The 22770-nt window shown below is 39.0% G+C and overlaps 1 gene segment (V, D, J or C); it reads right to left on the bottom strand.

The window, feature by feature from the left end:
- Positions 1 to 17880: 17880 nt before the first annotated feature.
- Positions 17881 to 19121, bottom strand: LOC135565711 (immunoglobulin kappa variable 3D-11-like). The segment is given in 3 exon segments: positions 17881 to 18017; positions 18435 to 18605; positions 19111 to 19121. Coding segments are annotated over 3 exon segments (309 nt in total).
- Between the last annotated feature and the right edge of the window lie 3649 nt (positions 19122 to 22770).

Raw genomic sequence — 22770 nt, 5'->3', positions numbered from 1 at the left:
GAAGGTATTGGGGAGCTGATCCTGGAGACTGTTTATACCATAGTAGAGTGTTTGCTGAGGAGTAGTTGCAGGAAAGAAGAACATTACTACCCACTTCTGCATACACTTCATGTTGGTTTGGCTCTATAGTCTGCTCATAGGTGTCACCTGCAAATGGGAAGAGATGAACATTAAGTCATTTTTTAAATTGAAATAAACATGTATTTTTGTAGTTTTCTAAACAGAAAACATGACACTACTTTGAAAGCCATAACTTACCTATTACTGAGAACATAATAAATGACCAGATAAACAACATGGCTGGGGTTGGAAGTCAAACTGACTAATAGCACAACAGAAGCTGACTTCACTTGCAAGGTATTCAGTTGATCATTTCTGCTTAGTTTACCTACAAGCTCCACCCCTAAGCACAGTTGCTTTTGTGAATCTCAATCTCTCCTTTCCTCTCATTTGTCCTCTCCTTTGTGATACTGCATCTCTCTTTGCATGTTGTATGAATCACATATGAAAGGTTTGTATACAGTGTTTCTGGGTTTCCTGTCACTCTGGGCTGCATGGCGCAGTAGTACAGAGTACAGCAGAGTCTCACTTCAGCAGCGGAGATCTAAGGTTCTATCTATATAGAATATTAGTCACATCATGTCTAATTGATCTTTGGATGGTTCTTCATGGTCTGTGTAGTTAGACTTTTGAAGTACATTTTAAGTGAAAAATCATATAAACTGGGAAGTTCTATCTGCATAAACCCATTTCAACTTGGCGGTATAAGGGTCTATCTGCAATCCAATCACAGGCAAATACAGACGGACCAAATACAGACGGACCAATCAGAACATGCCTTTGCCATCTCTCTCTCTAGGTATGGCCTCTAAGCTGATCTAACCAGCAATAATGGCATGCAAGTAAAAGAATAACAATGTCAGAAGTCTTTACCATATAAACTAACGTAAAAAATAAATAAAAAGTTAAACAATTAAACAACAATAACGAGGCTATATACAGGGGGTACCGGTACCGAGTCAATGTGCAGAGGAACAGGTTAGTCGAGGTAATTAGTACATGTAGGTAGGGGTGAAGTGACTATGTATTGATAATAAACAGTGAGTAGCAGCAGTGTACAAAACAAATGGGGAGGTGGTGTCAATGTAAATTGTCTGGTGGCCATTTAATTAATTGTTCAGGAGTCTTATGGCTTTGGGGTATAAGCTGTTAAGGAGCCTTTTGGTCCTAGACTTGGCGCTCCGGTACCGCTTACCGTGCGGTAGCAGAGAAAAAAGTCTATGACTTGGGTAACTGGAGTCTTAGACAATTATTTGGGCTTCCCTCTGACACCGCCTGGTATGTAGTGTGTGTAAATGACACAACGACAACATTCCAGTTTAACAACGTGTACTATACTGTATGAACACACTACAAGGTAGCCATTCCACTCAAGGCTAGGTCCATCAACAACCAAACTTCCCACGAAGGCACACTCTTGACAGAGTGATGATAGGCAAGTACTCCAGTCACATTGCTGTCTTGATCAAGCCAATAGAAGACTGCAGGATCCACTTGAGACATTTTTCCTCCTGTATTCAGAATTGTTGCCTTGACTTTGTTGTACCAGTAAAGTGATGCATCTGCCAGTCCATACACACACTGTTTTAGTTTCCACAGTGTTCCTTCGCTCTTAGCTTCAGGCAGAGGTCGGATGTGAATGTCCCTTGACAGCTCTGTTCCCTGCAAAAATGCAGATTTGATGTCTATGGAATTAAGTTTCCATTTTTTCTGGCAGATCACTGTCACCAGTAATCTAAGTGACTTTGAGGCACATGTTGGTGAGTCTTTTGGGAGTTCTTTAGCAGCCAGCTCCTGAAAACCTCTAGCCACTAGACATGCTTTAGGCACTATTCTAGTTAAGGATTCTTTAAGGGTACAAACCCACCTTGTTGAGACACATTTTTGGCCAATGTCTTTGACTTCCTCAAACACTCCATTTTTCCTCCAATTACTGAGCTCATCTAGCTTAGCTGAGTCAAATGACACGTCCTTTGTTTTAAGTACATCATCATTTTGAATGTCATTCTGTTTTTCTCGATTTTCCATTGGTTCAATTATGAGATTATCTACAAGTGACAGGTCAGCTGACCCTGTTGTACCAGAAAGTGTAGCTGGTTCAGAGTACTGCAAGTTGTACCAGTTCTGGTGTTTTCCTTTTGCTTTACCTGCTCGTCCAATGACGTTTGCTGTATGTGGAATACCACTTTCTCTGTCCATGTATTGAACAGTTTGTCCAGTTTTCAGATTGGAACAACCATGTTGTCTTAACACATGTGGCTGTTGTTGAATGTTTTCCTCATTTGAACGCTCAACAGTATTATCTGAGGCATGGTTGAAGGTCTCTGCTCCATTTCCTGTGTCAGTTTCAGTGTCCATATCATTGGATGTGACATCTGGTAGGTTTGTGTCTGTTACTGTGTCCTTTTTGTCATTTTCATTAGGAGACTGATTCTCAGCAACAGCCCCTCCATCTTGTTGATCATTTACTTTCCGCAATCTTGAGTGATGCACCCTCACAGTGGTGCCTCCGTGCCCCACAAATATCATCACGCCATCTTAGCCAATGACTACTCCCGGTCCTTTCCGCTCTTGACAGTCAACTCGTTTATAGTACACTTTGTTTCCAGTTTCGTACTTCTCATCGATGGGTCGTAGCTGTTTACGCAGAGCCCTGCGAATTCTCTCTGAGCACTCTGCTTCAGTGAACGCTTTTCTTGCTGCATGTAGTGCTGAAAGGTGCTTTGTCCATCAGAATCTAATTTTTACATGGACTCTGTGGGATGCCTTTGTCTAAAATGTTTACACAATAGTGGCCCGAGGTAGTAAATTCAAGAGTCACTGGTTGTTAAAACATCCCTGCCTTGTCATTTTTATGTCTAGTACAGCCCATGCCTTCTTGAGGAAACTTTGCTTAATAGTAAGGGGATATCTGTAGGGACCACATCTGTTTCAATGTGACACTTAGTCTGACCGATTTTTGCTGGTATCTTAACTCTCTTGGTGGAATGGACGATACTCCCATCTCCAAATTTGAAAGCGCTGTTGCTTTGTGTGTCAATCATATTTTGTACTTCTTTCATATTTAGTTCACTGACATAGCTATCAAGCCATTTTGCACCACACACTGTCCATGTACATGCAGTATCAATCACAGCAGATCCTAAGGATTCAACTATAAAAATATCAGTATCAGAAGCAGATTCGTTTGAAAACAGTGCAATGTTACACTGCTCTATCTCTGTGTTTACATTTTCCTCTGTTAGTTTAACTTGTTAATTTTTATGAGGACAGTATTTGTGCTTTGACAAATAGCACATTTTGATCTCCTTCCATATTTGTCCAGCGGATTTGTGCCGGGAAATGTCGCCCTCTTTTGGTTGTCTTGAGAATGCGACTTGTAGGCACCTTTTCTCTGCTGCTCACTGTAATATGCTGTGTCACTCACTTGCATTCCATTTGCTATTGGCACGACATGCGTCTTTTCACCAAAAATGATTTTTAGTGCCGACTTCATTGATGCAAAAGTCAGCACAGTACAAGCAGTCAAAGCTAACTGTTACTCTCTACCATCTAGACAGGCAGTATCTAGCAACTTGAAAGCTAACACTGCATCCGGGAGAACCATGTCGTACTTGCGCATCCTATTGTACCTCTGTTCGAAATCAATGATGTAGTCCGTCATTGCAACCAAAGTATCTCTCGTAACACTGTCAAAGTTTGAATATGCCTTGTAGGCACGGTTTTTCTCTTCTTTATGAAATACAGAATCCAGTGCTCTGATCAAAGTTCCCATACCCATATCCTTGTTCAAATCGTCAACAGATATTTTTGCTGTATCTCTCGCTCTTCCTTCGAGCGATAATACCACCGCAAGTAATTGCTTTTTCGCGTCCAGATTAGTAACCCGTGTCCAGATTCCAAGTTCATTTTTCCATCTTCCGTACAACCTCTTCTCGTCGAAGCGAGGTGGCACATTGTAGTTATTAGCCATCCTCTGCTACCAATGTTAACTCGAAATGACACAACGACAAGGTTCCAGTTTAACAAAGTTTACTATACTGTATGAACACACTACAAGGTAGCCATTCCACTGAAGGCTAGGTCCAACAACAACCAAACTTCCCACGCAGGCGTACTCTTGCCTGAGTGATAGCCCCATAATAACAGAAATATAGGGATACTTAAAACATGAATTTACCAATCTCCCTCTTTTCTTTCAAGACAAATAAAGCATTAACAACATAATTAAATGTCCAAGTATTATTCATGTAGGTCCTGTATGGAAGTTTGGAACAAAATGAACATTTGATGTCTAACTGGGAGTCTCGTGAGTGAAAACATCCGAAGATCATCAAAGGTAAACGATTAATTTGATTGCTTTTCTGATTTTCGTGACCAAGTTACCTGCCGCTAGGTGTACATAATGTTTTGTTAGTATATCGATAAACTTACACAAATGCTTGTAGTGTCACCCTGAGACGACAGGGTGATTAACAAAAGGCTAAGCTGTGTTTCGCTATATTTCACTTGGGATTTCATGAATATGAATATTTTCTAGTAAGATTATTTGACCGCTGCGCTATGCTATTTAGTGTAGTTGATGACAGTTATCCCGGATCCGGGATGGGTGGTTCCAAGAGGATTAGGGAAAGGTTTAGCAAAAAGGGGTAAGGATTTGCATTAAGTAACTTTCTGTCTTATGCAGACATATATTTCATTCTAATTTGAGAGCCACGGATTTACAATTACTATGTTAAGTCTAGTCTATGAGACTAGGCTGACATTTAAAGCTGAATTGGAAGAGGTAGCTTTATTGACATAAAAACTATAATTATCATCATCTGCTACTACTAGTCTTGGTAATATCAAGGAGATAGTGAGAAGGTTACTGTGTCAATTTTAAAGTGGTGTTGCATACTATACAGACAGATTTATTATCATTGTGTAGCTCAGTATGTTTTTGTAAAGGAGTTGTATCTCCTGTTGTCACAGTGGGCCTCAGAGCACAGTAGTACACAGCAGAGTCAGACAGCTGCACCCTCTGGATCGTCAAGGGGACTGATTTGGAGTTGGCATCTAGATCGGCATGAAATCTCTCCTTGAACTCAGTAGCATTGTCCCCAGTTCCAAATTTGAACCGCATAAGTATATACTTGGGGAAGTCGTTTGCTCGCTGTTTGTACCAGAATAGATACGGACTTGAATCATCTGTTTCATAATGACAGACAAGTGTTATTTGTCCTCCTTCAGTAGCCGTCACAACTCCTTTTGGCTGTAACACTCTGTCTCCTCTGCATTCTGGATAGAAAATATATAAGTTGAAAAAAGAAAGGGTGTTTGATGATTTATACCCATTAAATCATTGGGAGCATGTAGAGTGAGCAACTTTCTCTATTTATCACAACATAAAGGCATAATTAAAGCAATGGCAGTAAGCAAATAAAAAAATAGTCATCATACCCCAACAAAATGCAAAAAGAATCAGAATATTCTTCAACCATGATTCCATGTCTACTGTGAGATGGGTAGGTAAGGAGAGAGCAAACACACTTGTATGTGTCAAAAGCTTTTGAAACTACTTCTTTAACTCTGCCTTAGGAAGCATTGAGGAGGGGCTTCCACTAGGCTCTCTAAGAGTCTTACATCACACTATCAAATAGTTTTTGTAATGAGGCTGTATATCCTGTTATCACAGTGGGGCTCAGAGCACAGTAGTACACAGCAGAGTCAGACAGCTGCACCCTCTGGATCGTCAAGGGGACTGACTTGGAGTCTGCATCGAGATTGGCATCAAATCTATCCTTGAACTCAGTGGCATTTTTACTTCCAAAAGAAAAACGTCCCAGCATGAACTCTGGGAATCCATTTAATTCATGCTTGTACCAGAACAGGTTGAGATTATTAATATTAACTGCATCAAATTGACAGCCCAGTGTGACCTGTTCTCCCTCAGTAGCGATCACATCTCCTGGTGGCTGAATGACTGAATCTTCTCCTTTGCATTCTGGAAAATAATGTAATACACATTTGTATTAGGAGGAAAATAATCAAGCAACATGATTGAGTGAATAAAAATGGATTAATCTAATAGTGATAGTATTGTACTGTAAAATATTTTTTTTTAAAGAAAGCGATTGGAGTAAAGGCAGTAAACAAATTAGAAAAATAATTTTATAATACCATAACAACATGCAGCAAGAATCAGTAAATTACTCAGCCAGGGTCCCATGTCTGCTACTGTGAGACCAACAGGAGAAGAGTAAAACCACTCTGATGTAGCTAGGCCATGATGACACCATGAAATCCTTCTCTCCTCCTCTTTGTGGGCATTGTCAAACATTGAGAATCCTGAGGCAAACACTCTACAGAGCTAGATGTGAAATTCAATATTTATCCCATACAAATGTATTGAATAACAGATTCACTACATGGAACAAAATATACAGTAGTCCGTCGAATAAACCAAAAGGACGTTTTTTTTCCTGAAGTGTCTGTACGATATCTGAGAGAAATAAGAAAGATCTGGAAACACTTTGTTGTTCTTGTTTTTTGGCACTAAAAAGTCTCCATATATACTTCTATTTATTTTATCAACTGGTACCGTGGGACCTTCAGACGAGTCTTGAGGTCTGTGGTCATCCTAGACCAAAACAACTAACATATACGTTTTTCGTGAGTCTCACATTAATTTATGAGTTCTCACCTTTCTACGGAGGGTGTGTAGCCCAAACTGTTCTGATGCTACAGACAGAAGTGGGCAGATAGGCTGTCCCAAGACGCTTGTGTGGGTCAAAGATTACAACGGACAACACCGTTGTGTTCTCCAGAGTCTCATCTTTCCATAGAGGGGTCATACTAGTTTGTAGGCCGTTCGGACGCAACAGATGATTTCGTGAGATGACCGATTATTGGGATGTCTCATGGTCTGACAAACATCGTTCTCGCTCTGTCACCTTTCACTGCAGACACATCCAATGCACCACAGATGCATCCAATGCAAAAAAACAGATATCACTAGCTTAAACTGACAGATTTTTATGGGGATTTTTGTATTATGCTAATTAGATTTCCGTGGGGGCACCGACATCAAAAATATAGATTTATTTTAAACAGTAGTCAAGTCAACTGATGATTGGATTTATGATTGAAACCAATGACTTACCCTGAATGCAACCATGATCATAATCCCTGTCACACCAGATACTGACTGGTTTTCTGATCCTACTTTCTTTTTAAGGTATCTGTGACCAACAGATGCATATCTGTATTCCCAGTCATGTGAAATCCATAGACGAGGGCCTTATGACTTATTTCCTTATATGAACTGGAAAAAGCTTTGAAATTGTTGTATGTTGTGTTTCTGTTTTTGTTCATTGTGTAAAATCATTTCACATTGTGAATACAAGAAGCACAAAAATAACATGCAATTGTGACAAGAAGAGTTAAAACACAATAAATGTATATTCTGTTTGATGGGGGAAATTATTCTACAACACAGACACCTGTAGTGTTGACATGCTGCATGCATCATTGAAAAGAATAGGAGCAAATTGATGTTTCTTTACTGACACCTATTGACTCTCACCAGTACAAGCATTGTCATTGTCAAGTTTTCACCTTGTTGGGCAGAATGTTGAACACTAGATGGAACTATTGTATCATTATTAGAAATAGATTTGCTTTGAGTGTTCAGAGATAAAATACTAGTTCTCCTGACTGACATTGGAAGTGACTAGAGTGTTCAGAGGTGTAAGGATAATTAGGAGTATAAAACTAAGGTATTTGATGCAGTGCTACTCCATTCATGTTATACTTCAATATGAAGAAACAAGTTAGAAATTAATAACTGATCTTGACATGAAGTTAGTGTTAGAGTTATGGGTAGAACAGAGGTGGTTAGAGTTGAGGACATATTCATTCTTCTGCCTGTTGATAACTTTCTCCCTGTCATCTGATGTTCTAGGTTTTTGTACATGTCTCTGGGTTTCCTGTCACTTTGGTTCTCAGAGCACAGTAGTAGAGAGCAGAGTATGTTACTTCAGCAGAGGAGATCTCCAAATCCACATTTGGCATTTTTGTCATGATTTAGAGTGAACCCTGGTGTAATATCCACATACTCCATAATCAGTAACTGTGGTGCTGATTTGGGATATTGTAGATTCCATAGAAGAGTGTCACCAGAGGAGTAATTACAAGAGAGAGTAACTCTGTCCATTTCTGAAGCCACTTCTACAACTCTGCTTCCCTCTGAATAATACTCCTCAGGACTGGTTGGAGTAATATCTTCCTCTAAAGTATAACCTACAAGGGCTGAAATCAGTAGAATATAACAGAGCAGCATCATGGTCTATGTTACAGAACTGAAATTAATGTGTTATTTAGAAAACAGCAAAGCCAGAACTCTGCTGTGACTCTGAAATGATAAGTAGGCATATACAATATTGCGCCTCCTCTATACATAGGTTTTTATACACAACCACCAGGTTTCATTCAGTTTGACTGACAGTCGAGGATCCAGACCTGGAGCCCGTGATGGAGACCCAACACCATGCAGGATAAGCAGGATATACTGAGGAGGTGATCCAGGGTCCTGGAGATACCATTGAAGAGAGACTGCAGATGAGTAGGTGCATGAAAGTGTAATATTACTACCTGCTGGAGCATACACCTCCTCTCTGATTGGTTCAATGGTCTGACCATTACTGTCACCTGCAAGAGATGCAAAATATGTTATTCTTCTATTATTACTTATTATTATTATTATTGATCTATACATCAACACTCAGTTTAGATTCAACATAACACCAATAATAGTAGTTTACTTTTGTGCAACTACTAAAAGCATAATAAATGTTGCGATTGACATTGTGACTGAATCTGGAAGTTAGAATGATAACACACAGCACAGCAAGATTTGTGTATTCTAGTTTTGAATATACCATGTCTTCTCAAACCTTTGAAGCCCCACCCCAAATACAGAGAGTTGTCAGATGAGCAGAAGTAACAACAGACTTCTTGTTGCTGCTTGATTCCACTGTCACATCCTCAAAATGCAGGGCAGCACTGAAATATGATTACCTTAGTCTCCCCCTTTAAATTAGATACAACTGTGTTATTTATCTCCATATATTTGATTGCTTTTAGGTCAACAGAGTTGGCAGAAGGAACTGACCTGTCTACCATGATGTCATGGGGGAAAACATTGCTAGAAGGGCATATCTGTAAAATCATTATTTTGTTAAACATGAGGCAATTCATTCATTCACTTTCTTTTCCTCCTCATATCTAGAATCTACACTATACATCTGCAACATATTCAGATCACCAAATGAGTTTCTGTCACTTTCTCATTTGTTTCAACATTTTATTATTGTATATCGAAAATAATTCACTGTTCATTTCCATTTCCATTTATATTTTTGGTCTACTGAAGGTAACCTATTAATGAAAATGTTTATCTTAGGGGATGTCAGTGTTTTCAGTTTAGATTTTTGGACAGTGTGTCTGGGTTTTATGTCACTGTGGGCTTCAGAGCAGAGTAGTACAGAGTAGAGTCTGTCACTTCAGCAGAGGAGATCTCCAGATCCACACCGTTGTCCTCTTCTTCATGTATGAGGGTCCATTTTGTACTATCAGTGTTGGTTATGATCCCAGAGTAGTCCAGTATGAGGAACTGTGGAGAGGATCCAGGGTGCTGGAGGTACCATAACAGACTGTTGGTTAATGAGCTGATGTACCTACAGGAGAGTTTAACACTACTAACCTCCGTAACATCCACTACATCTCTGTCTGGAGTAATTATGTCTTCAACACTTGCACCTGTAAAAAAGAAAAACATGGATTACTGAGTCAATGTAGACAGCGTGCAGTATATCCACACTTGGTGTTTCAAAGTGTATTAACACTTGATTATGATAATACCATATTGTAATCAATACTGGACAGTGTATATTCTGCTAGTACACATTCAGTTAATGGAGAATTTATTCTTACCTACAAGTGCACAAAAACAAGACTGAATAGAGCAGCATCATAGCCACTGGGTTTTAGTCAGAGACTTCTCTAATAATCTTCTCTTGGAACATTCACTCTCTGGTTGAATCAGTTATACTCATTACATGTTATGTGTAACACTAAGCTCCTCCTCTTGACACAATAGAATGGGTGCATGTTGACTCATTCTTGATGGTACTATTGTCAAATGAAACTTGGGACAGAGCAGAAATGCTCTCTCAGGCGATGTTAGGATTTTGTACAGTGTTTCTGGGTTTCCTGTCACTGTGGGCCTCAGAGCACAGTAGTACATAGCAGAGTCTGTCTCTTCAACAGAGGAGATATCCAGATCCACACGGGTCTTCTCTTTGTTCAGTTTACCAGAGAAGCGAGAGTCAAGAGAATCAGCTCCTGTCCAGTCCCACTGTAGTGTGGGATGAGCAGAAGGTATTGGGGAGCTGATCCTGGAGACTGTTTATACCATAGTAGAATGTTTGCTGAGGAGTAGTTGCAGGAAAGAAGAACATTACTACCCACTTCTGCATACACTTCATGTTGGTTTGGCTCTATAGTCTGCTCATAGGTGTCATCTGCAAATGGGAAGAGATGAACATTAAGTCATTTTTTAAATTGAAATAAACATGTATTTTTTGTAGTTTTCTAAACAGAAAACATGACACTACTTTGAAAGCCATAACTTACCTATTACTGAGAACATAAGAAATGACCAGATAAACAACATGGCTGGGGTTGGAAGTCAAACTGACTAATAGCACAACAGAAGCTGACTTCACTTGCAAGGTATTCAGTTGATCATTTCTGCTTAGTTTACCTACAAGCTCCACCCCTAAGCACAGTTGCTTTTGTGAATCTCAATCTCTCCTTTCCTCTCATTTGTCCTCTCTTTTGTGATACTGCATCTCTCTTTGCATGTTGTATGAATCACATATGAAAGGTTTGTATACAGTGTTTCTGGGTTTCCTGTCACTCTGGGCTGCAGGGCGCAGTAGTACAGAGTACAGCAGAGTCTCACTTCAGCAGAGGAGATCTAAGGTTCTATCTATATAGAATATTAGTCACATCATGTCTAAATGATCTTTGGATGGTTCTTCATGGTCTGTGTAGTTAGACTTTTGAAGTACATTTTAAGTGAAAAATCATATAAACTGGGAAGTTCTATCTGCATAAACCCATTTCAACTTGGCGCTATAAGGTTCTATCTGCAATCCAATCACAAGCAAATACAGAAGGACCAAATACAGACAGACCAATCAGAACACGCCTTTGCCATCTCTCTCTAGGTATGGCCTTCGGGGCGGCAGGGTAGCCTAGTGGTTAGAGCGGTGGACTAGCAACCGGAAGGTTGCGAGTTCAAACCCCCGAGCTGACAAGGTACAACTCTGTCGTTCTGCTCCTGAAGAGGCAGTTAACCCACTGTTCCCAGGCCGTCATTGAAAATAAGAATGTGTTCTTAACTGACTTGCCTGGTTAAATAAAGGTAAAAAAATTTTTTTTTTTTTAAAATTAAAATAAGCTGATCTAGCCAGCAATAATGTCATGCAAGTAAAAGAACAACAATGTCAGAAGTCTTTACCAAATAAACTAAAGTAAAAAAAAAAGTAAAACAATAAAACAACAATAACGAGGCTATATACAGGGGGTACCGGTACCGAGTCAATGTGCAGAGGAACAGGTTAGTCGAGGTAATTAGTACATGTAGGTAGGGGTGAAGTGACTATGCATAGATAATAAACAGCGAGTAGCAGCAGTGTACAAAACACAATCAGCTCCTTTGTCTTGCTCACATTGAGGGAGAGATTGTTGTCCTGGTACCACACTGCCCGGTCTCTGACCTCCTCCCTATAGGCTGTCTCATCATTGTTGGTGAAGTCCAGGATCCAGATGCGGAGGGAGGTGTATAGAGGGAGTGCAATTGGGTCATTTTGTATCTGTTGGGGCGGTATGCGAATTGGAGTGGGTCTAGGGTGTCCGGGAGGATGCTGTTGATGTGAACCATGACCAGCCTTTCAAAGCACTTCATGGCTACCGACGTGAGTGCTACGGGGCGGAAATCATTTAGTCAGGTTACCTTCGCTTCCTTGTGCACAGGGACTATGGTGGTCTGCTTGTTGTCACATCGTTGTTCAGAGATGATAGTAATTTGTCTGATGATGGTAATATATTTCCTAACATATATGATGAGGTGTTACTACTCTTATTTTTTTAATTGAACCTTTATTTAACAAGGCACATCAGTTAAGAACAAATTCTTACTTTCAATGAGGGTCTAGGAACAGTGGGTTAACGGCCTTGTTCAGGGGCAGAACGGCAGATTTTAATCTTGTCAGCTCGGGGTATCCATATTTCAACCTTTCGGTTACTAGACCAACACTCTAACCACTAGGCTGCCTGGTAAAGTAGTGTTCTTCTATTATTTACGTATTCAAATTGCTACAGTTTTCTTAAAAACTGTATAATTCAGAAATGTCAGATAGAACCAAGATTGACATTTCAGAGACGTAAGGTTTTATCTGTAATTGCAACACACTAAAGAAACCGATTTACAAATAGGATTTTAATACTCTGCACTTTAGTTACCTTTAAGGTGATAACATTAATAGGTTGTGAAAGAAGAATTCATTATAAAACAGTTCTGATAGAATCTGTAAGTCACATGGTCACAACCTGTCAGGATTCCAGTAACATCAGGTATTGAGAAAAAGTTAATGAGAGCCGTATCCTACCAAAGATAAGTGCAGCAAGAAGAACAGAGTTCCAAGCCAATGTCCCATAATTATCATAGGATAGAAAGAGCAAGTCAAAATTATGTTACTATATAGAAACTGGTGTGCTCTCTTGGTTCCTGTCTTTGTAGCAGCACAGACCTAGACCATGCAGCACAGCATAGAGCGGATGTCCAAATACTGTAAACAAGTCATTTTAAAGTAGAAAGCAACATTTTCTTGGTAATGTGGCCAACTTGTGGTTGATGCTGACTTTTCCGTTACGCTGTACCTAATACTGGATATAATGCAGCTTTTTCTAAATTCATCTAAGTAACACTACTAGGCCAACTCTATAAATTAAACAATGGTCTATTTTCTAATCCATGAGATATTGTAATGGCATTTTATTGTCTCTTACATCTACCTTTACACCAGGTCTCAGAGCATTTCATAATGTCCTGTAAGTAAATCTGAACGACTCCATTTAGTATGATATGCTACATTGAAAAATGCTATGTACTAATTTGTGGATGTCTATCATCCATTTTGAAGAAAATTTTAATAAATACAATTTGTATGATATGCTACTATTTTTGCAAAACATACAATATGTTAAGAATTTGCAAAACATACAATATGTTAAGAATTTGCAAAACATACAATATGTTAAGAATTTGCAAAACATACGATATGTTATGAATTTGCAAAACATACGATATGTTATGAATTTGCAAAATGCATGATATGTTACGAATTCCAATTTGTCGTGGCTGATGTTAGCTAAGTGACTAGGCGGCTGACACTAACGTTAGTTAGCTGGAAAACATTAGCTAGGCTCGGGGTTAGGGTTAAGAGTTAGGTTAGATTGTTAAAACCTCTTGAAGCTAGTAAACTGCCTATTTCTCAGGACCAGATAATAGAATATGCATATAATTGACAGCTTAGTATAGAAAACACTCTAAAGTTTCCAAAACTGTAAAAAATATTGTCTGTGAGTATAACAGAACTGATATTGCAGGCGAAAGCCTGAGAAAAATCCAATCAGGAAGTGACTCTTATTTTGAAACCCCTGTCTTTCTTTGCATCCCTATTGCCAATTGAAAGGGATATCAACCAGATTCCTTTTTCTGTGGCTTCCCTAAGGTGTCTAGAGCCTTTAGACGTAGTTTCAGGCCTTTATTTTGAAGAATGAACGTAAACGTTCACATTGCGTAAGTGGTCAGTTGTTGGCTCTCAGTGTGATTTTTGCGCAAAACAGAGAGGTAGCCATTTTTCCTCCCAGGCCTTAGTGTAAAGCAACTGTCCCGGTTGATATATCATTGAATAGATATTTGAAAAACACCTTGAGGATTGATTATAAAAAAACGTTTGCCATGTTTCTGTCGACATTATGGATATAATTTGGAATTTTTGTCTGCGTTGTCGTGACCGCTATTTCTGGTGGATTCCTGGGCATAACGCATCAAACTAACTACTAGGTATTTGGATATAAAAAATATCTTTATGGAACAAAATGAACATTTGCTGTCTAACTGAGAGTCTCGTGAGTGAAAACATCCGAAGATCATCAAAGGTAAACGATTAATTTGATTGCTTTTCTGATTTTCGTGACCAAGTTACCTGCCGCTAGGTGTACATAATGTTTTGTTAGTATATCGATAAACTTACACAAACGCTTGTATTGTCACCCTGAGACGACAGGGTGATTAACAAAAGGCTAAGCTGTGTTTCGCTATATTTCACTTGGGATTTCATGAATATGAATATTTTCTAGTAAGATTATTTGACCGCTGCGCTATGCTATTTAGTGTAGTTGATGACAGTTATCCCGGATCCGGGATGGGTGGTTCCAAGAGGATTAGGGAAAGGTTTAGCAAAAAGGGGTAAGGATTTGCATTGAGTAACTTTCTGTCTTATGTAACCATAGCAAACATCTATTTCATTATAATTTGAGAGCCACGGATTTACAATTACTATGTTAAGTCTAGTCTATGAGACTAGGCTGACATTTAAAGCTGAATTGGAAGAGGTAGCTTTATTGACATAAAAACTATAATTATCATCATCTGCTACTACTAGTCTTGGTAATATCAAGAAGATAGTGAGAAGGTTACTGTGTCAATTTTAAAGTGGTGTTCTATACTATACAGACAGATTTATTATCATTGTGTAGCTCAGTATGTTTTTGGAAAGGGGTTGTATCTCCGGTTGTCACAGTGGGCCTCAGAGCACAGTAGTACACAGCAGAGTCAGACAGCTGCACCCTCTGGATAGTCAAGGGGACTGATTTGGAGCTGGCATCTAGATCGGCATGAAATCTCTCCTTGAACTCAGTAGCATTGTCCCCAGTTCCAAATTTGAACCGCATAAGTATATACTTGGGGAAGTCGTTTGCTCGCTGTTTGTACCAGAATAGATATGGACTTGAATCGTCTGTTTCATAATGACAGGCAAGTGTTATTTGTCCTCCTTCAGTAGCCGTCACAACTCCTTTTGTCTGTAACACTCTGTCTCCTCTGCATTCTGGAGAGAAATTATATAAGTTGAAAAAAGAAAGGGTATTTTATTATTTATACCCATTAAATCATTGGGAGAATATAGAGTGAGCAACTTTCTCTATTTATCACAACATAAAGGGATAATTAAAGCAATGGCAGTAAGCAAATAAAAAAAATAGTCATCATACCCCAACAAAATGCAGAAAGAATCAGAATATTCTTCAACCAAGATTCCATGTCTACTGTGAGATGTGTAGGTAAGGAGAGAGCAAACACACTTGTATGTGTCAAAAGCTTTTGAAACTACTTCTTTAACTCTGCCTTAGGAAGCATTGAGGAGGGGCTTCCACTAGGCTCTCTAAGAGTCTTACATCACACTATCAAATAGTTTTTGTAATGAGGCTGTATATCCTGTTATCACAGTGGGGCTCAGAGCACAGTAGTACACAGCAGAGTCAGACAACTGCACCCTCTGGATCGTCAAGGGGACTGACTTGGAGTCTGCATCGAGATTGGCATCAAATCTATCCTTGAACTCAGTGGCATTTTTACTTCCAAAAGAAAAACGTCCCAGCATGAACTCTGGGAATCCATTTAATTCATGCTTGTACCAGAACAGGTTGAGATTATTAATATTAACTGCATCAAATTGACAGCCCAGTGTGACCTGTTCTCCCTCAGTAGCGATCACATCTCCTGGTGGCTGAATGACTGAATCTTCTCCTTTGCATTCTGGAAAATAATGTAATACACATTTGTATTAGGAGGAAAATAATCAAGCAACATGATTGAGTGAATAAAAATGGATTAATCTAATAGTGATAGTATTGTACTGTAAAATATTTTTTTTAAAGAAAGCGATTGGAGTAAAGGCAGTAAACAAATTAGAAAAATAATTTTATAATACCGTAACAACATGCAGCAAGAATCAGTAAATTACTCAGCCAGGGTCCCATGTCTGCTACTGTGAGACCAACAGGAGAAGAGTAAAACCACTCTGATGTAGCTAGGCCATGATGACACCATGAAATCCTTCTCTCCTCCTCTTTGTGGGCATTGTCAAACATTGAGAATCCTGAGGCAAACACTCTACAGAGCTAGATGTGAAATTCAATATTTATCCCATACAAATGTATTGAATAACAGATTCACTACATGGAACAAAATATACAGTAGTCCGTCGAATAAACCAAAAGGACGTTTTTTTCCTGAAGTGTCTGTACGATATCTGAGAGAAATAAGAAAGATCTGGAAACACTTTGTTGTTGTTGTTTTTTGGCACTAAAAAGTCTCCATATATACTTCTATTTATTTTATCAACTGGTACCGTGGGACCTTCAGACGAGTCTTGAGGTCTGTGGTCATCCTAGACCAAAACAACTAACATATACGTTTTTCGTGAGTCTCACATTAATTTATGAGTTCTCACCTTTCTACGGAGGTGTGTAGCCCAAACTGTTCTGATGCTACAGACAGAAGTGGGCAGATAGGCTGTCCCAAGACGCTTGTGTGGGTCAAAGATTACAACGGACAACACCGTTGTGTTCTCCAGAGTCTCATCTTTCCATAGAGGGGTCATACTAGTTTGTAGGCCGTTCGGACGCAACAGATGATTTCGTGAGATGACCGATTATTGGGATGTCTCATGGTCTGACAAACATCGTTCTCGCTCTGTCACCTTTCACTGCAGACACATCCAATGCACCACAGATGCATCCAATGCAAAAAAACAGATATCACTAGCTTAAACTGACAGATTTTTATGGGGATTTTTGTATTATGCTAATTAGATTTCCGTGGGGGCACCGACATCAAAAATATAGATTTATTTTAAACAGTAGGCAAGTCAACTGATGATTGGATTTATGATTGAAACCAATGACTTACCCTGAATGCAACCATGATCATAATCCCTGTCACACCAGATACTGACTGGTTTTCTGATCCTACTTTCTTTTTAAGGTATCTGTGACCAACAGATGCATATCTGTATTCCCAGTCATGTGAAATCCATAGACGAGGGCCTTATGACTTATTTCCTTATATGACGTGGAAAAAGCTTTGAAATTGTTGTATGTTGTGTTTCTGTTTTTGTTCATTGTGTAAAATCATTTCACATTGTGAATACAAGAAGCACAAAAATAACATGCAATTGTGACAAGAAGAGTTAAAACACAATAAATGTATATTCTGTTTGATGGGGGAAATTATTCTACAACACAGACACCTGTAGTGTTGACATGCTGCATGCATCATTGAAAAGAATAGGAGCAAATTGATGTTTCTTTACTGACACCTATTGACTCTCACCAGTACAAGCATTGTCATTGTCAAGTTTTCACCTTGTTGGGCAGAATGTTGAACACTAGATGGAACTATTGTATCATTATTAGAAATAGATTTGCTTTGAGTGTTCAGAGATAAAATACTAGTTCTCCTGACTGACATTGGAAGTGACTAGAGTGTTCAGAGGTGTAAGGATAATTAGGAGTATAAAACTAAGGTATTTGATGCAGTGCTACTCCATTCATGTTATACTTCAATATGAAGAAACAAGTTAGAAATTAATAACTGATCTTGACATATTCATTCTTCTGCCTGTTGATAACTTTCTCCCTGTCATCTGATGTTCTAGGTTTTTGTACATGTCTCTGGGTTTCCTGTCACTTTGGTTCTCAGAGCACAGTAGTAGAGAGCAGAGTATGTTACTTCAGCAGAGGAGATCTCCAAATCCACATTTGGCATTTTTGTCATGATTTAGAGTGAACCCTGGTGTAATATCCACATACTCCATAATCAGTAACTGTGGTGCTGATTTGGGATATTGTAGATTCCATAGAAGAGTGTCACCAGAGGAGTAATTACAAGAGAGAGTAACTCTGTCCATTTCTGAAGCCACTTCTACAACTCTGCTTCCTCTGAATAATACTCCTCAGGACTGGTTGGAGTAATATCATCCTCTAAAGTATAACCTACAAGGGCTGAAATCAGTAGAATATAACAGAGCAGCATCATGGTCTATGTTACAGAACTGAAATTAATGTGTTATTTAGAAAACAGCAAAGCCAGAACTCTGCTGTGACTCTGAAATGATAAGTAGGCATATACAATATTGCGCCTCCTCTATACATAGGTTTTTATACACAACCACCAGGTTTCATTCAGTTTGACTGACAGTCGAGGATCCAGACCTGGAGCCCGTGATGGAGACCCAACACCATGCAGGATAAGCAGGATATACTGAGGAGGTGATCCAGGGTCCTGGAGATACCATTGAAGAGAGACTGCAGATGAGTAGGTGCATGAAAGTGTTATATTACTACCTGCTGGAGCACACACCTCCTCTCTGATTGGCTAAATGGTCTGACCATTACTGTCACCTGCAAGAGATGCAAAATATGTTATTCTTCTATTATTACTTATTATTATTATTAATAGATCTATTTTCAACACATCAACACTCAGTTTAGATTCAACATAACACCAATAATAGTAGTTTACTTTTGTGCAACTACTAAAAGCATAATAAATGTTGCGATTGACATTGTGACTGAATCTGGAAGTTAGAATGATAACACACAGCACAGCAAGATTTGTGTATTCTAGTTTTGAATATACCATATCTTCTCAAACCTTTGAAGCCCCACCCCAAATACAGAGAGTTGTCAGATGAGCAGAAGTAACAACAGACTTCTTGTTGCTGCTTGATTCCACTGTTACATCCTCAAAATGTAGAGCTGCACTGAAATATGATTACCTTAGTCTCCCCCTTTAAATTAGATACAACTGTGTTATTTATCTCCATATATTTGATTGATTTTAGGTCAACAGAGTTGGCAGAAGGAACTGACCTGTCTACCATGATGTGATAGGGGAAGACATTGCTAGAAGGGCATATCTGTAAAATCATTATTTTGTTAAACATGAGGCAATTCATTCATTCACTTTCTTTTTCATCCTCATATCTAGAATCTACAGTATACATCTGCAACATATTCAGATCACCGAATGAGTTTCTGTCACTTTATCATTTGTTTCAACATTTTATTATTGTATATCGAAAATAATTCACTGTTCATTTCCATTTCCATTTATATTTTTTTGTCTACTGAAAGTAACCTATTAATGAAAATGTTTATCTTAGGGGATGTCAGTGTTTTCAGTTTAGATTTTTGTACAGTGTGTCTGGGTTTTATTTCACTGTGGGCTTCAGAGCACAGTAGTACAGAGTAGTCTGTCACTTCAGCAGAGGAGATCTCCAGATCTCTAACACTTGATTATGATAATACCATATTGTAATGAATACTGGACAGTGTATATTCTGCTAGTGGAGAATTTATTCTTACCTACAAGTGCACAAAAACAAGACTGAATAGAGCAGCATCATAGCCACTGGGTTTTAGTCAGAGACTTCTCTAATAATCTTCTCTTGGAACATTCACTCTCTGGTTGAATCAGTTATACTCATTACATGTTATGTGTAACACTAAGCTCCTCCTCTTGACACAATAGAATGGGTGCATGTTGACTCATTCTTGATGGTACTATTGTCAAATGAAACTTGGGACAGAGCAGAAATGCTCTCTCAGGCGATGTTAGGATTTTGTACAGTGTTTCTGGGTTTCCTGTCACTGTGGGCCTCAGAGCACAGTAGTACATAGCAGAGTCTGTCTCTTCAACAGAGGAGATATCCAGATCCACACGGGTCTTCTCTTTGTTCAGTTTACCAGAGAAGCGAGAGTCAAGAGAATCAGCTCCCTGTCCAGTCCCACTGTAGTGTGGGATGAGCAGAAGGTATTGGGGAGCTGATCCTGGAGACTGTTTATACCATAGTAGAGTGTTTGCTGAGGAGTAGTTGCAGGAAAGAAGAACATTACTACCCACTTCTGCATACACTTCATGTTGGTTTGGCTCTATAGTCTGCTCATAGGTGTCATCTGCAAATGGGAAGAGATGAACATTAAGTCATTTTTTAAATTGAAATAAACATGTATTTTTGGTAGTTTTCTAAACACAAAACATGACACTACTTTGAAAGCCATAACTTACCTATTACTGAGAACATAAGAAATGACCAGATAAACAACATGGCTGGGGTTGGAAGTCAAACTGACTAATAGCACAACAGAAGCTGACTTCACTTGCAAGGTATTCAGTTGATCATTTCTGCTTAGTTTACCTACAAGCTCCACCCCTAAGCACAGTTGCTTTTGTGAATCTCAATCTCTCCTTTCCTCTCATTTGTCCTCTCTTTTGTGATACTGCATCTCTCTTTGCATGTTGTATGAATCACATATGAAAGGTTTGTATACAGTGTTTCTGGGTTTCCTGTCACTCTGGGCTGCAGGGCGCAGTAGTACAGAGTACAGCAGCGTCTCACTTCAGCAGAGGAGATCTAAGGTTCTATCTATATAGAATATTAGTCACATCATGTCTAAATGATCTTTGGATGGTTCTTCATGGTCTGTGTAGTTAGACTTTTGAAAAGTACATTTTAAGTGAATAATAATATAAACTGGGAAGTTCTATCTACATAAACCCATTTCAACTTGGCGCTATAAGGTTCTATCTGCAATCCAATCACAAGCAAATACAGAAGGACCAAATACAGACAGACCAATCAGAACACGCCTTTGCCATCTCTCTCTAGGTATGGCCTTTGGGACGGCAGGGTAGCCTAGTGGTTAGAGCGTTGGACTAGCAACCGGAAGGTTGCGAGTTCAAACCCCCGAGCTGACAAGGTACAACTCTGTCGTTCTGCTCCTGAAGAGGCAGTTAACCCACTGTTCCAAGGCCGTCATTGAAAATAAGAATGTCTTAACTGACTTGCCTGGTTAAATAAAGGTAAAATTTAAATATATATTTTTTTTAATTAAAATAAGCTGATCTAGCCAGCAATAATGTCATGCAAGTAAAAGAACAACAATGTCAGAAGTCTTTACCAAATAAACTAAAGTAAAAAAAAAAGTACAATAAAACAACAATAACGAGGCTATATACAGGGGGTACCGGTACCGAGTCAATGTGCAGAGGAACAGGTTAGTCAAGGTAATTAGTACATGTAGGTAGGGGTGAAGTGACTATGCATAGATAATAAACAGCGAGTAGCAGCAGTGTACAAAACACAATCAGCTCCTTTGTCTTGCTCACATTGAGGGAGAGATTGTTGTCCTGGTACCACACTGCCCGGTCTCTGACCTCCTCCCTATAGGCTGTCTCATCATTGTTGGTGAAGTCCAGGATCCAGATGCGGAGGGAGGTGTATAGAGGGAGTGCAATTGGGTCATTTTGTATCTGTTGGGGCGGTATGCGAATTGGAGTGGGTCTAGGGTGTCCGGGAGGATGCTGTTGATGTGAACCATGACCAGCCTTTCAAAGCACTTCATGGCTACCGACGTGAGTGCTACGGGGCGGAAATCATTTAGTCAGGTTACCTTCGCTTCCTTGTGCACAGGGACTATGGTGGTCTGCTTGTTGTCACATCGTTGTTCAGAGATGATAGTAATTTGTCTGATGATGGTAATATATTTCCTAACATATATGATGAGGTGTTACTACTCTTATTTTTTTTATTGAACCTTTAGTTAACTAGGCACATCAGTTAAGAACAAATTCTTACTTTCAATGAGGGCCTAGGAACAGTGGGTTAACGGCCTTGTACAGGGGCAGAACGACAGATTTTAATCTTGTCAGCTCGGGGTATCCATATTTCAACCTTTCGGTTACTAGACCAACACTCTAACCACTAGGCTGCCTGGTAAAGTAGTGTTCTTCTATTATTTACGTATTCAAATTGCTACAGTTTTCTTAAAAACTGTATAATTCAGACGTGTCAAATAGAACCAAGATTGACATTTCAGAGACGTAAGGTTTTATCTGTAATTGCAACACTAAAGAAACTGACTTACAAATAGGATTTTGATACTCTGCACTTTAGTTACCTTTAAGGTGATAACATTAATAGGTTGTGAAGGAAGAATTCATTATAAAACAGTTCTGATACAATCTGTAAGTCACATGGTCACAACATGTCAGGATTCCAGTAACATCAGGTATTGAGAAAAAGGTCATGAGAGCCGTATCCTACCAAAGATAAGTGCAGCAAGAAGAACAGTGTCCCATAATTATCATAGGATAGAAAGAGCAAGTCAAAATGATGTTACTATATAGAAACTGGTCTGCTCTCTTGGTTCCTGTCTTTGTAGCAGCACAGACCTAGACCATGCAGCACAGCATAGAGCGGATGTCCAAATACTGTAAACAAGTCATTTTAAAATAGAAAGCAACATTTTCTTGGTAATGTGGCCAACTTGTGGTTGATGCTGACTTTTCCATTACGCTGTACCTAATACTGGATATAATGCAGCTTTTTCTAAATTCATCTAAGTAACACTACTAGGCCAACTCTATAAATTAAACAATGGTCTATTTTCTAATCCATGAGATATTGTAATGGCATTTCATTGTCTCTTACATCTACCTTTACACCAGGTCTCAGAGCATTTCATAAT

The sequence above is a fragment of the Oncorhynchus nerka genome, linkage group LG9b (genome assembly GCF_034236695.1).
Source record: "Oncorhynchus nerka isolate Pitt River linkage group LG9b, Oner_Uvic_2.0, whole genome shotgun sequence".
NCBI lineage: Eukaryota > Metazoa > Chordata > Actinopteri > Salmoniformes > Salmonidae > Oncorhynchus > Oncorhynchus nerka.
The sequence above is the reverse complement of the archived record's forward strand: the minus strand, read 5'-3'. Positions and strand labels throughout refer to the sequence as shown.